We start from the raw sequence: 12937 nt of genomic DNA, 5'->3' as shown, positions 1-12937 counted from the left end.
GATCTCGCTGAGACCTAAGGCCTTCTCCAGATACTTACAGGTTGTTGCGAGCTATAAGGTAAGTACACATAGTTAGTATAACAAAATTTATATTTTATTATGCTGAGGGTCTTCACACATGTTTTATACCACAAGTTCCTAACTATGGTGCTAACCCTACCTCCCCATTGCTGTTCACCTGTGTGGTGTATCTTAGCTAAAGGTCAGGTCCAGTCTTTCATGGTAGTCTCCAGTTCAAGGATCAGGATCCCAGGGCAGACTCTCCACCTGCAGGGCAGATCAAGGTAGTGTCTCTCCAATGTCTCCAGCAGTCCTAAAGAGGCAAAGAGCTATGCATTGCTCTTGGTCTCTGCTTATATACTGTCAAGTGGACATCATGGAGTTTTCTGCTTATGCAGTCATATGTCTGGTTATCAGGTGCAGTCTTTGGTATTCTGGGGTTCCTGTTTCATGACTAAAAGGTGTTGTGGGATATTTGTACACTGTGTGAAGGTATACAGCTGTGATTGGTGTAATAAAAAGCTGAATGGCCAATAGCTTGCGCAGGATGTATAGGTGAGATCTCCAAGGAACGAAAGGAAGAAGAAGAATCTAGGCATACAGGAGATGCCAGGAGACACAGAGAAGAAATGGGAGGTGCAAGATGGAAGAGAGATAACAACATATGATAGAACATAGATTGATATAAGTGGGTTAAAAAATTAAGTTATAAAAACTAGTTAGGAACAAGCCTAAACTATAGGCTGAGCTTTCATAATTAATAAGAAGTCTCCATGTCATTATTTGAGAGCTGGCTGGTGGGACAGAAAAAGTCTCATTACAAAAAGGTATTTTTCTTTATTGTGCTCATCATACTGAGGAAGGCCTTTGGCTCCACTGAGAAACAGTAGAGAAACATAGGCCCCAGTGAAAACCTGGGAATGCTACAAAGGTGAGCAACCTTGAAGAGATAGGCTTAAGACTGTAGTTAGGAACTCAAAGTGTGAATTTTATGTGAAGACCTCCACATAACAAAATATAACATTTGTTAAACCAACTACACTTACCTACCTTCTTGCTAATGACACTCAGATTCTTACTGGGGCTTATGGACCCCCCCAAAACTTCTAACTTGAATCAAAGGCTTTCTTGAGATTCTCACTAGGGCCTAAAGCCCTTCTCCAGGATCTCTTAGGGTCTAATGTCTTCTCCAGTACACATTAGGGTACAAGGTCATCCCCAGATTCACACTGGGGCCTAAGGCTTCCCCAGGTTCTCACTGTGTCAAAAGGTCTTCACCCTAATCTCTTTGTGGTCAAAGGGCTTCACCAGGATCTCTTAGAGTACCAAGACCTTTCCTGGTGTTTACTGGGGCCTTCAACCAGGAACTCACTGGGGCCTAGGGCAATCCCCAGATTATCCCTGGAGCCTAAGGCCTTCTCAGAGTCTCACTGGGACCTACAACCTTCCCCATGTTCTCACTCAGTTCTAAGGCTTTTTCCAGACCTCGGTGGGACATAAGACCTTCCCCATGTTCTCACTTTCCCAAGTTTTCATTAGCACCTAAGACCTTACCTAGTTTGTCACTGGGTCTAAGGTCTTCCCAGGTTCTCACTAGGATCTAAGGCTATGTCTTAAAATCTTCCCCATAATTTCACTGGGGTCTAATGTCTTCCTGGGTACTCACTGGGGCCCAAGGCCTTCCCCAGGTACTTACTGTAGCCAAAGTCTTTCCAAGGTTCTCACTGGGACCTAAGGCTGTCCCTAGAATGTCTCACTGGGCCTTAAGGTCTTCTCAGGGTCTTGCTGGGCTTAAGGCCTTCCCCAAGTTCTCACTTAGTTCTAAGGCCTTCCCTGGTTCTCATTGGTGCCTTAAGGCCTTCCTCAGGTTTCCATAAGAGCCTAAGGCCTTCTCGGATTTTATTTTACCAGGCACTAAGGCTTTCCCCCAGATTCTTACTAAGCTCTAAGCCTTTCTCAGGTTCTCACTGGAGCCTACAGCCTTCCCCTCGGTGGTATCTATGGCTTTCTGATTATCTAACTGGGGATGAAAGGCCTTGGGTCTAAGGTCTTCCCCAAGTCCTCACTGGGACCCAATATCATCCCCAGGTTCTCACTGGGTTCTAAGGCCTTCCCCATTTATCACTAGTAAGTAAGGCTTCCCCTGAGTCTCACTGGGACCTAAGGGAACCCACCAAATCCCATTCATGTTTAAGACCTTCTCCACATTCTCACTGGGGCCTAAGGCCTTCCCTGGGTAACACTGAGTCTTAAGGCTTAATTTCACTGGGATCTAAAAGCTTCCCCAGTTCTCTTTGAGGCCCAAAGTCTTCCTCAGGTTCTCACTGGGGCCGAAGGCTTTTCCTAGGTTGTCATTGTATGGTAAGTTCTTTTCCACGTTCTTCCTGGTGCCCTAGATCTTCCATTTCTCACTGGGTCCTAAGGCTTTCCCCAGGTTCTAGCTGAGTCTTAGGGGCATAACCTAGATTTTTCTATGGGTCTTTGATGTGAAAATGGGAATGTTACCACACTTGGAAGGTTGTCCATGGAGATTACAGCATGGGGTATGCAGCAAGTGCATAATCATGAAGGCTATCTTAGTCAGTGCTTTATTGCTGTGAAGAGACACCATTACCACACCAAATCTTATAAAGGAAAGCATTTAATTGGGGCTTGCTTACAGTTTCTTAGGTGTGGTGATATTTGTAATTTAAGAAATAAAGCTTGCCTGAAGATCCAAGGAGAGAGCCAGCCACAGAGTTAGCCACAGAGGTCAGTCAGTGGTGGCACACACCTTTAATCCTAGCACTCTGGAGGCAGATATCCGTTTGGATCTCTGTGAGTTCAAAGCCACCCTGGACTATATGAGATTAATCCAATTTAAAAGAGAACCAGCCAGGCAACAGTGGCACACACCTTTAATTCCAGCACTTGGGAGTCACACGCCTTTAATCCCAGCATTAGGAAGGTTGAGACTAGGAAGTGATATGGCTGGGCAGATTAAGGAATATAAGGTAGGAGGAGACAGAGATTAGGCCCTTTCAGCTGAGAACTCAGAGGCATTCAGTCAAAGGATTTGTGGAGTTGGTGATATGAGAAGAGGCCGTGGCTTGTTCCTTTATTTCTCTGATCTTTCAGCATTTACCCACTCACCTTGCCTGGCTGTTTCCAGTGTGGCCTTGAACTCACAGAGATCCTGATGGATCTCTGCCCCCAGAAGGCTAGGATTAAAGGTGTGTGCCACCACTGCCTGACCTCTATGTTTAATATAGTGGCTGTTTTGTTCTCTGATCCCCAGATAAGTTTATTGTGGTGCACAATATTTCAACCACAACTGGAGTCTAAGGTATTCCTCAGGTTCTAACTGTGGCCTAAGGCTTTTCTAGGTTCTCATGGGACCTAAAATCTCTTTAGGATCTTACTGATGTCTAAGGCCTTCCAGAGGTTTTCAATGGGGTCTATGGTTTTGCCAATGTTCTCACTGTGGCATAAGGCCTTTCCCAGATTCTCATGGGGGGGGGGGGGGGCGGCGGCTAAGGATTTTCCAGGATCTCACTGTGGCCTAAAGTATTCTTATGGTTTCACTGGGGCCCAAGACTTTTGCCAGGTTCTCACTGGACCATAAGACCTTACCATGTTCTCACTATGGTCTAAGGAATTTTCCAGGACCTAAGGTCTTTCCAGGTTCTCAATGGGTCTTAAGGCCTTTCCCAGGTTCTCACTGAGTCGTAAGGCCTTTCTCATCTTTTCACTGGGGCCTGAGGCTTTTCCCAGATTTTCACTGTGGCCAAAGGCCTTTGTAAGATTCTCACTGAGACCTCAGGCCATCACCATGTTCTCAATGAGTCTATTGCCTTCTCCAGTATCTTAATTGACCCAAAGGCCAGAATCTCACTGGGACCTAAGAATTTCCTGGGCTCTCACTGTGGCCAAAGATCCCACTGTGGCCTATAACCTTCCCCCAGGTCTTCACTGGATTATAGCCTTACCCAGGACCTCACTGGGAACTAAGACCTTGACAGGGCCTCAGCGGCATAAAGCCTTCCTTAGGATCTCACCAAGGCCTAACATCTTCCCTACCATAACAAAGTAACGTCTTCTCCAGGTTTCAATGGGGACTAAGCCCTTCCCCAGGTTTTTCCTGGGACCTAAGACCTTCCCAGGATCTCTTTGGGGCCTAGGCCCTTCCCCAGGGTCAACTTGGAGTCTAATGCTTTTCCAAGGTCTCTTGAGGCCCAAGAACTTCTCCAAAGTCTCACTGGGACTTAAGGTGCTCCCCAGGGTCTCACATAAATCAAAGATCTTCCTCAGTGATTCCCAAGGTGTAAGACGTTTCAGAGTTCCATCGGGACATAAACCTTCCCCTGGGTCTCATGTAGATGCAGGAAGGGCACCATGGGTGCTGTGTCTTGCCTGCCTTCTTTGTTCCTCTGCCTACTTCCTTGGTGCCCGAGACTCCTGGGCACAGGGAGAGTACTGTTTGGGAGCTCAGAATTGGCAGGGAGATGATGCCAGATGATGTCAGGCGTGCCCAGGGGGCTGGATTGGAAGGGAGCAGTGGGAAGAAGAAACCTTCTAAACCTCCAAGTGAAGTTAGAGCAGCTATGAATACCAAGAACTATCTTTACATGACAGAGGCCAGGAGCACTCCTTGAGACTTTTCCTTCCTTTATTGAGATAATGTCCAGGTGGTGGACAGCACAAAGGGCAGAGGGCAAGCAGGACCACCCTGGAGTGCATGCAGTAGTAAGACATGGGGCTGAGAAGCAGTGAGGTTCCTTGGGGGAGCCCTTCACAGGGCACAAGCAGATTCTGGGAGTGCCCATGGCCTAGCTGCACACATGGGAAAGCCTCTGGGCTGGGGAAGGTTGAGGAAGGGGTTGGAGACTTTAAGGAAGACCCCTGGCACCTGTGGATGGTACCCCATGCATTTAGCTAATGGCATTCAGTGCATGGGCCAAGGTGTGCAGCTCATCCTGGACCCCCTCCAAGGAGCGCCGAATAGTGTGAGGACTGTCCAGTACATCAACAGCCAGGGTGTACGGGTCAAACTTCACCGAGAATGGGCGCTGGATACGGGAGGCATAGTTCCTGGGGAGAGATGCCGGCATGAATCTTTCAATCACAGGAGATTGGGTATGGGCATGAGAAAGCAAGCTGGAGTCAGGTGGCTTGGAACAGGATCTGCAACCTCCGGGAGCATAGGAAAATGGTTTTTCTGCATCTCCCACACCCCCAAAGCCCATTCTAGACACTCGGGAGATTAAAGCCTCCTCAGAGGCCACATAGTAAAATAAAAGGCCCCAGCACCTCTTGTAGGCAGGCCTCTGTAGAGCGCTCCATTCCTCAGTTAGGCCTCCTCTTTCAGGAAGCCTGCCTTGGCTATGTGTCCTAGAGAGCCCCTAAACTGGTGTGGAAATGCCAGGTGCAGTGTAATAGGCCTGGAAACGTGACGAGGACCATCCTGCCAGTCTCTCCTCTTCAGACCCCTGTGTAACTGGATCCCTGCCTTTGGACTGCCCACTCCCTCTATAGTCTTTGCCCCCAAGGCTAGCTACCATGGTGCCTCTTTTCCCCCCTTATCTGTCCCCATCCCACTTAGGCCTGTGGTGCTCAGAGGATGAGAGACACGGGCTCCGCTGAGTCCCAGAAGGCTGGCTTGGACCTGACTTTGCCCCTGCCTTGGCCCGTGCTGCTGGCCTCCCTCTCCTCAGACTTCCAGGGCTCCCTCTTGGAGCATGTACGCTTGTTACATGGGGGTGCTGCTGAGGGGGCAAAAGGAGCTCTCAAGAGGAGACAAGGTCTGGCTTGCACAGGTGAGGAGGGATGAGGCTCCTTCCTGAAGGCCTCACCCACCTGAGCTTGTCCTTGGCATCGCTGAAGCTCTCAGACACAAAGTACACCGGCTGGTAGGTCTGGTCTTGGTAGGGCTGCACGGCGGCCGCGTCTGGGTCAAAGGCCCGGACCTCAGGCTCTTCTGACAGGGAGTGCTAGAGAGAGGGGCGTCACAGCCAGGGGCTCAAGGAAAATGAGTGGCGTGGGCCTCCCTGCTCCCACAAAGGTGCTTGGCCAGCGTATAGTGGGGTCTGGGCACACGTTCTCCAGAATAGGCTGCATCTCAGCCCTGGGCCAAGGAGACCCTCTTGATGGGAGCAGGGCCCTCCACACCCTGAACCCTGGTCTCCATTGCTGAGGGCTGGGAGCAGGGTAATCTCACCAGGAGCTCTCCATAGGAGGACAACAGCCCTGCACCGTAAGCCTTCAGCTCCCCGTTCTGTTTGCACAGCCCAAACTCGACAGTGAACCAGTACACCTGCCAGATAGTCCGCAGAGTCACCTAAAGTCACCTGACACCAGGCACAGCCCCTCTGGGTATAATAGGCCACCACCCGTAACAGGCAAGGCTGCTCTTGGGAACATAAAGGAAGGTCTGAGCTCTGCCTAGGGCCCTGAAAACCAACCGTAGAGAGTTTCTCAATTTCTTCATCTGAGGCCCCCAGAGAGGCAAGTCCAATGTCCTGTGGATAGAGAAGGAAGCTGAAGTATGGAAAGACTCTGCCCTGGCATTGTACTTGAAGCAAGGGCACTGGGTATCAGCCACCTCTCCAGGGGTCCCTTGGACCTACACTGCATAGACTGGCCAAGACAGCCAAGAGCTCAGGACCTGCAGTTCCCAGAAGAACCAGCAGGTGGCAGCACAAACCATGGAAATCTCTCCCCTGGGACCGCACTCCCAGCCAGTCCCTTCCTGTTGGAGGAACTATCTCCATTTCAGCATTCCGTTGCCTGAAAGTCTTGTGGACCCGTAAGGGCAATGTCTACCCCAGAGGAGAGCCCCATCAAATGAAACTTGTGAATCTCTGGTTCAACCAACCCCCCCTGGTTTCTGCCCTGAGGCCCTAGACACACCTGGGAGAACTGGGCAAATGTGCGGTCAGCCAACATCGGTACATGTCCCAACAGCTCGTGGCAGCAGTCCCTGTGTGAGGCCAAGAGAGAAGGAAAGTGGAGTGGCCAGGTTCTCTGTCCCTGCCCAGGGACAAGGAGGCCTTGGCCCCTCCACACCTCTGTCCTCATTGTGCAGAGATATTACTGGGCCGCAAGTTCAGGATCCCCTGCCCCAGGCGGCATACTCACGGCTCAGGAGAGTGCATGGGTGAGGAGGCATGGCGGATGTACTGTGTGCATTGAAACACACGGAAGGCCAGGCTGGCCAGAAAATCACGGGCAGACAGTAGGCCGGCCACGGGTCGCAGCTGGAAGCCAGTCCTCTCTGCAAGGGACCACACATCAGGGTAGGCAGAGAGGGCACCCTCCCCGCCCTACTTCCTCTGTATCCGCACCCTTCAAGAAGCGGGACACGTCCTCCAGCTGTGGGATGCTGTCCTCTCGGTAGCCGCAGTACCGTTCCAGAAGCTGGAAGGCCTCCAGGTGCTCCCGGCAGGCGTGGGTAGCATAGAGGCCCTTCAGTGTGCGGTAGACTTCCTTCCTGCAGGCCGCAGGGTCTCAGGGACTTGCCTGGTGTTGGGGCTCTCCCCATGACCGCCCCAGCTGCTCACAGCCTCCCCCCCACACACACACATCATGGATGCTTTGGCTGCTTCCATCAGCCTCCTGAACTATGGACCTCCATTAATGGGTAGAGCATTTGCGTGGTTGAAGGGAACCCAGAGGTTGGGAAGGGACCAATATGGACATCTCTGGGTGATCTGATATTCCCGGCCACTAGATGGCCTTCCTCTAACTGACCTCAGTCTCTCCTGTTACACCAGTGTTCCCAGAGGTGGCCCTCACAGACAGGGAGTTTGGGGGTGTCTCTCTCTGGTCCTTCTCATGCCCAGCCCTGTCCTGCCCCAGCCACATGTGAGCAGGGTCTTACCAGGTAGCAATTTCCTCCGCAGTGTACTCCACATGGGGAATTGGTTCGCCCCTGTGGAGAGGGATCGGTGGTCAATAGGGCCCCCCTCCATCTCAGAGAGAGTGGGAAAGATGGGGTGAGGCACTTAGCCTGAAGCTACATCAGCTGTTCAGAGGCCTTTGGAGTACAGAATGGACTGGGTGGGGTATGCTGACCCCAACCTGCTGCTTAGCCTGTCTGCCTCAGGCTCCTTAGCTGTGACTAGGAATAATGCCAGTGCCCAACAGAGAGCACCAAAGAAGAGACAGACAAGCTGACATGCGAAGCTGTGGGACAGCAAACCAGCCACCTCCTCCCTCATCTCCTCCCCTCTCTACAGGCTGGGGACTCTGTCCCACGCGCGGGCTCCTTACTGCTTGTACTGGAAGGCGATCTCTGCGATCAGCTTCCGGCGCTGGCGGTACACCTGGTCAGAGAAGCCCTGATGGCCAAGGGACACACATCAGGAGGAAGCCAGGCTCTCCCTGCCCCACAGACCAGGGTCGGTCCTTAGCTGTGCCCACCCCACAGGCCTCAGCTATGGGATGCAGTCAGGACATCAGGCTCACCGGATGGTCCAGATCCAGGTCAGGGTCAAATTTGGTGACCAGGTGGTGACACTTGTCCAATTCTGACACTTTCCTTGGGAACCAGGGAACTTCACAGGCAACAGAGACGACAGGGCCCAGGTGAGTATGGACCCATGGTTAGCTTTGGCCATCCTGAGTCTGGCCTCCCCTAGGGACCTCCGACAGGGCAGAGGTTGCTGGGATGTATGAAAAGGACCAGGGCAAGGGTGAGGTCAGCATGGACGGACACCAGCACTCTGTGGACACTTTGGGGTCTCCCCTGGCAGGATGCTCTGCCCCCCAGGCCTCAAGATCATTAGTTGGACTCAGGGACAGAAATGCATCCTCACCCTTGTCCTCTCTGGCACTGCGCACATCGTCAGACACCCGACGCACAGAACTGAGGAGGGCGGCCAGGTCTCCACTGGGCACCTCGAAGCGCACAAAGTACTCCAGGTGGGGACTTCCTGCCAGTGGCTTCTGGGCAGGCCGGGTCTCTAAGTGGTGGATTTTGGCTTCAAATGTCTTTGGGAGCAAGAGCAGGAAGAGGGAGAAGGAGAGAGACAGGGAGGGAGGGAGCAATGGAGACAGATGGGAGGAAAGAGTGGAGAGAAATGAAGAGAGATGGAAAGAGGCAGAGATAAGTGGAGAACAGGAAGATGGGGAGGGAGCAGCAGAGAGATTGAGAGAGACAGATGGGGGAGCAATGGAGAGAGGTGGAGTAGAGATGGAGAGAGGGAGAGAGAGGTGGGGAGGGATGGAGAGACAGAATAATGGAAAAGAGGGAGATGGAGGAGGCAGGCCTGGTCAGTTTTTTTGTCCCCGCCTATGAATTTTGGAATGTGTCACCCATAGATTGGGTTTTGTCTCATGCATCCATCTAGGAATCATCACAGCTGTGCCTTTGCCTCCTTTATGGACAGGCCTGTTTGTCTGTCTGGAGGTCATACCAGATAGCCTGATTTCCCTGCTGATGGGAGGTCCCACCCCCTAATGGTCTCATTTGGCTTACTGGCCACACCCAAGGGCCTGGACCCCACTCTACCATATCAAAGACACAAGGCTCGGGCCCAGCCAGAGCAACTAGGATACCCAGGACTGGTGGGCAAGGGTTGACTCCACCTCCACCTTCTGTTGCCCAGCAACAAAACTCTTAGGCTGTGCAGTCAACTCTGGGAGTTCACAGGGATTCTGGCTTTAATGTCATTTGAGAGTTCTTCGGGGGGGGCGGGGGGGGGGACAGGTCATTAGCCAAAGCAGTAATGCAATCAGTAAGGGCTTCGTTAGGCCCTTGGGCAGGTGGGTAAGAGGCTATGTGTATGGCAGTGGGTGTCAGGTAGCTGAAGTTGGATAGGGGAGCTGAAGGGTAGTCCCTGAGACCTAGCCTTTGTGGGCCTGAGCAGACATATTTCTGCCCTGGAGAGGGACACAGTCGTTCGTACATGTTTTATGTGTGCTTGCTCTGGCACACCAAGCCAGCAGCCCATAGGCCTCACCTCAAATACTTTCACAGCCCGGGACAGTGAGGAGGGTTTTGTGCCCTTCAGGGAGAAGAGCAGGTTGAGAACAGCCTTCCCATCCTGCTCCTCAAAGACCACAGCCTCCAGGGGGTTCCCAGGTTCCGAGGAGGCTACTGCCGCCGCCGCTGCAGCTGCTGCTGCCTCCCTCTCTTTCCGAGCATCCTCGATGAGACTCTGCCGCCGCCCGATGAACCTTGGGGACTGGGGGTGGGGTGGGGTGGTCAGAGAGATGCCTGTGTCTCCACGCTGGTGCCACCACTGATCCAGGTGCCGCCTGCCACCCCCTCCACGGGATGACATGAGAGGATGGAGAACAGAACACACTCGTCAGTGTTCTGACTGGGGATGGTGGGCAGGGAGGCAAAGCCATGGCAGAACTGGAGGGCAAGGGCTCCTGGCCACCATCTCCCAAAGCAGAGGTGCCCTGTCACCTGCCTCCTGGGCATAGACGTAACTGAATTAGTGATAGAGGACTGTGACTCAGGCTGTTTCTCCTGATTTCTGTGGGCAGCGCCCAGAGCAGCGAGGAGACAGAGCACAAAGCCTCAGGCATCACTTGGCAGTGGATAGCTTGGGTGGTTCATTCAGGGAGTGCATACTATATGCTCAGTTAAACAAGCATCCTTCCCCTCCTGATTTCCTGAGAGAGGCATGGGGCTGGCTCTTCGGCAGATGGCTGTGCGTGCTGTCCTGTCACCTGGGAATACTCCCACAAAAATGTCTCCAGCCACCCTATTCCTTTTCTCCTTGTACCCTGCCTCCTCCTCCTCCTGGCTACCTTGTCGAAGTCTGAGTATGGTTACCTCAGTATGGCCTCTGCCGGCTGTGTGTCTGCCACAGCTGTGAACCAGTGTGCCCAATCCTCCAACACCCAGAACTACCTGGACCTGAGTGAGGAGGGGCCTGAACTCTTAGCTGGGATCTAAGCTCCCCAAAAGGTTCTGAGTCCTTCAGTTGACATAATAAGCCACCCCGGGCTTTGAGGATGTCACAGTCATAGGGAGAAGCATCCCCTCTGGAGCCCCCTCCTGACTTCCAGCAGGACACTGTGAATACATCCAGAGCCACAGGTTCCCTGGGGAAAAACATGCGACTGGGCGGTTCCCAAGGATGCTGAGGGGAGAGCCGTGCAGCTGAGAAGTGTGAAGGGGCCCTTTGACCCCACTATCATCTCTTGAGGAGTGCCTGCAAATTAAATTTCTAAAGGTCACGCTGGTCTCATTAACGTCTCTGTTGGGCCACGGCGATGGCTATCTGGGGTTCCAAGGAAAATCTGAAAGCCCTTCTCGTGAGCCAGGGAGCCCCCTTGCCCAGGCTGGCAGAAGGGACTGTCCGATGTCTTGGCAGCACCTCCACCTTGATCCCTGGGGCTCCCTGACCCAGGTAACACAGACACAGGGCAGTGGGAAGGTGAAAGGAGACATGGGGACTGCCCCAGAGCTGGGGACCACTTCTAACCCAGTGGAACCTGTCCTGTTTGTACAGGACAGACCAGCCAATTACTGACCAGGTCTCCCCAGAAGTGTACACTGCAGGAACCCCACACCCTGTGACAGGCAAGCCTAGAGAACCCCAAGAGGGCAGACAAGTGGGGGGGGCTTCTAGAGGGGGACCTGAATCACGAGGCTCTCTCCCAAGACCACCCAAGGGAAATTATCCCCCTACTTTATGAAATGGGACCCACAGAAGTCCCAGAAAGGATGGCACAGGGTGACAGGCACTGGCTGTCCCCGCCGAGTCCAGCAGGACACAGCAGAGGCATTTACCCAAGTACAGGAATATCTACTACGACTAGGACCCAAACTAACCCTGGGACAGAGACCCACTCCAACCCTGGGTTCTAGACACTGAGTGGACTCTAAGCCTGGGGTATCCACCCACCCGCAGGTGCAGAAGCTGCTCCAGATACCCCGGGGTGACAGCATGCCCTTCTCACCATGATGGCTTCGACCTGCTTGGCATCCTGCTCCGAGACGGCCCTTCTGAAGCCCTTGGGCTGTGGCGAGGAGGCGCTGGGGGTGGGCATAGTGCAGCCTGGTGGTCCTGGGTTCTGTCTCCACAGCCCTTGCCGGGCAGGCGGCCTCTTAAAGGCCAGGCTGACGTCAAAGCCCCTCTGGGTCCCCCACCTCCTACCTCCTGCGCATCCTCTCCACGCCTGCTGTGCCTGAGGGAGGCGGGGGGTGGGCATAGAGCGAGGGCGAGGAGAAAGGCCTCCGTCCCATTAGATCTAATTGCATCCACTGTCACAGGCACCTGCCTCTGAATCACCCTCAGCCCGAGGCACGACATGAGGACAGGGACTAACTGGTGTTCTGCAGGGCAGGAGACAGATGCAGGACCTCTGCTCAAACCAGGGCACGCAGGAAGGGTCATGCTGGATTCCTAGCCCCTGGGAACAAGTAGGTCCAAAAGCTCCCTGGTGGCTTTTTGGGTATCTTCAAGTCCCCTCCAAGGCACAGGTCATGTTCCCCCCAGCCCCACATAACAAAGTGTGCCGTTTACTCACTCCTTCAGTTTTATGTGTGCTGGCATGAGGGCTGGATCCTCAGGCAGGTCCTGTGAGACGGGAGGCTATTCCCTATAGTGTTTCCAAGACTGGCCCGCTTTCGCAGGGTTCCTATCCCCCTGGTTATCATACCCTTGAAGGCATTGCCCAGGAGGTGGTGCCAACCCTAGCCCCTGGCATCTCCCTAGGACCCTCTGCCCTCACCTCCTGTGGGAGCAGAGTTCTCCTTTGGTTATGAGGGTTCTGAGCTCCCCAACTCACTTCCTGTCTCAAGCTAGCTGCAGCCCCATTCTCAGCTGGCCCCCACGTAAGGGCACACTCAGTCATCATCTCTGCCATGGCACTCCAAGGTCTCACGCCGAGTGATCTTTTGTTTTCCAGTTACCAACCACCCCCACTTACCCAAAGACCCACCACCCCTTCCTCAGCCAAGGAAATGGTCTCCAAGAAGAACAGGGAGGGGACC

At 53.3% G+C, this 12937-nt stretch overlaps 1 protein-coding gene across 1 annotated transcript; it reads right to left on the bottom strand.

The window, feature by feature from the left end:
• Nucleotides 1-4648: 4648 nt before the first annotated feature.
• Nucleotides 4649-12105, bottom strand: Th (tyrosine hydroxylase). Its single transcript, XM_028870854.2, has 13 exons — nucleotides 11902-12105; nucleotides 9942-10166; nucleotides 8796-8970; nucleotides 8446-8534; nucleotides 8251-8318; nucleotides 7859-7909; nucleotides 7323-7468; nucleotides 7117-7252; nucleotides 6889-6958; nucleotides 6441-6497; nucleotides 6197-6292; nucleotides 5836-5969; nucleotides 4649-5070 (listed from the first exon to the last, which is right to left on the bottom strand). The coding sequence occupies exons 1-13, from the start codon at nucleotides 11989-11991 to the stop codon at nucleotides 4911-4913; spliced, it is 1497 nt and encodes a 498-aa protein (XP_028726687.2). The 5' UTR covers nucleotides 11992-12105; the 3' UTR covers nucleotides 4649-4910.
• Nucleotides 12106-12937: the final 832 nt, after the last annotated feature.

Source organism: Peromyscus leucopus, chromosome 1 (genome assembly GCF_004664715.2).
Source record: "Peromyscus leucopus breed LL Stock chromosome 1, UCI_PerLeu_2.1, whole genome shotgun sequence".
Lineage (NCBI taxonomy): Eukaryota > Metazoa > Chordata > Mammalia > Rodentia > Cricetidae > Peromyscus > Peromyscus leucopus.
Note: the sequence above shows the minus strand (reverse complement) of the source record. Positions and strands in the feature narration are given on the sequence as shown.

Bases quoted from the DNA above. Each gene is read 5' to 3' on its own strand.
- Th (XM_028870854.2), bottom strand. From the start codon at position 11,991: ATGCCCACCCCCAGCGCCTCCTCGCCACAGCCCAAGGGCTTCAGAAGG. The intron at 7,469-7,858 runs GTAAGACCCTGC...TGCGGCCTGCAG, and splicing joins GCGGAGGAAATTGCTACCTG to GAAGGAAGTCTACCGCACAC. The intron at 6,959-7,116 runs GTGAGTATGCCG...GGCCTCACACAG, and splicing joins CCCATGCACTCTCCTGAGCC to GGACTGCTGCCACGAGCTGT.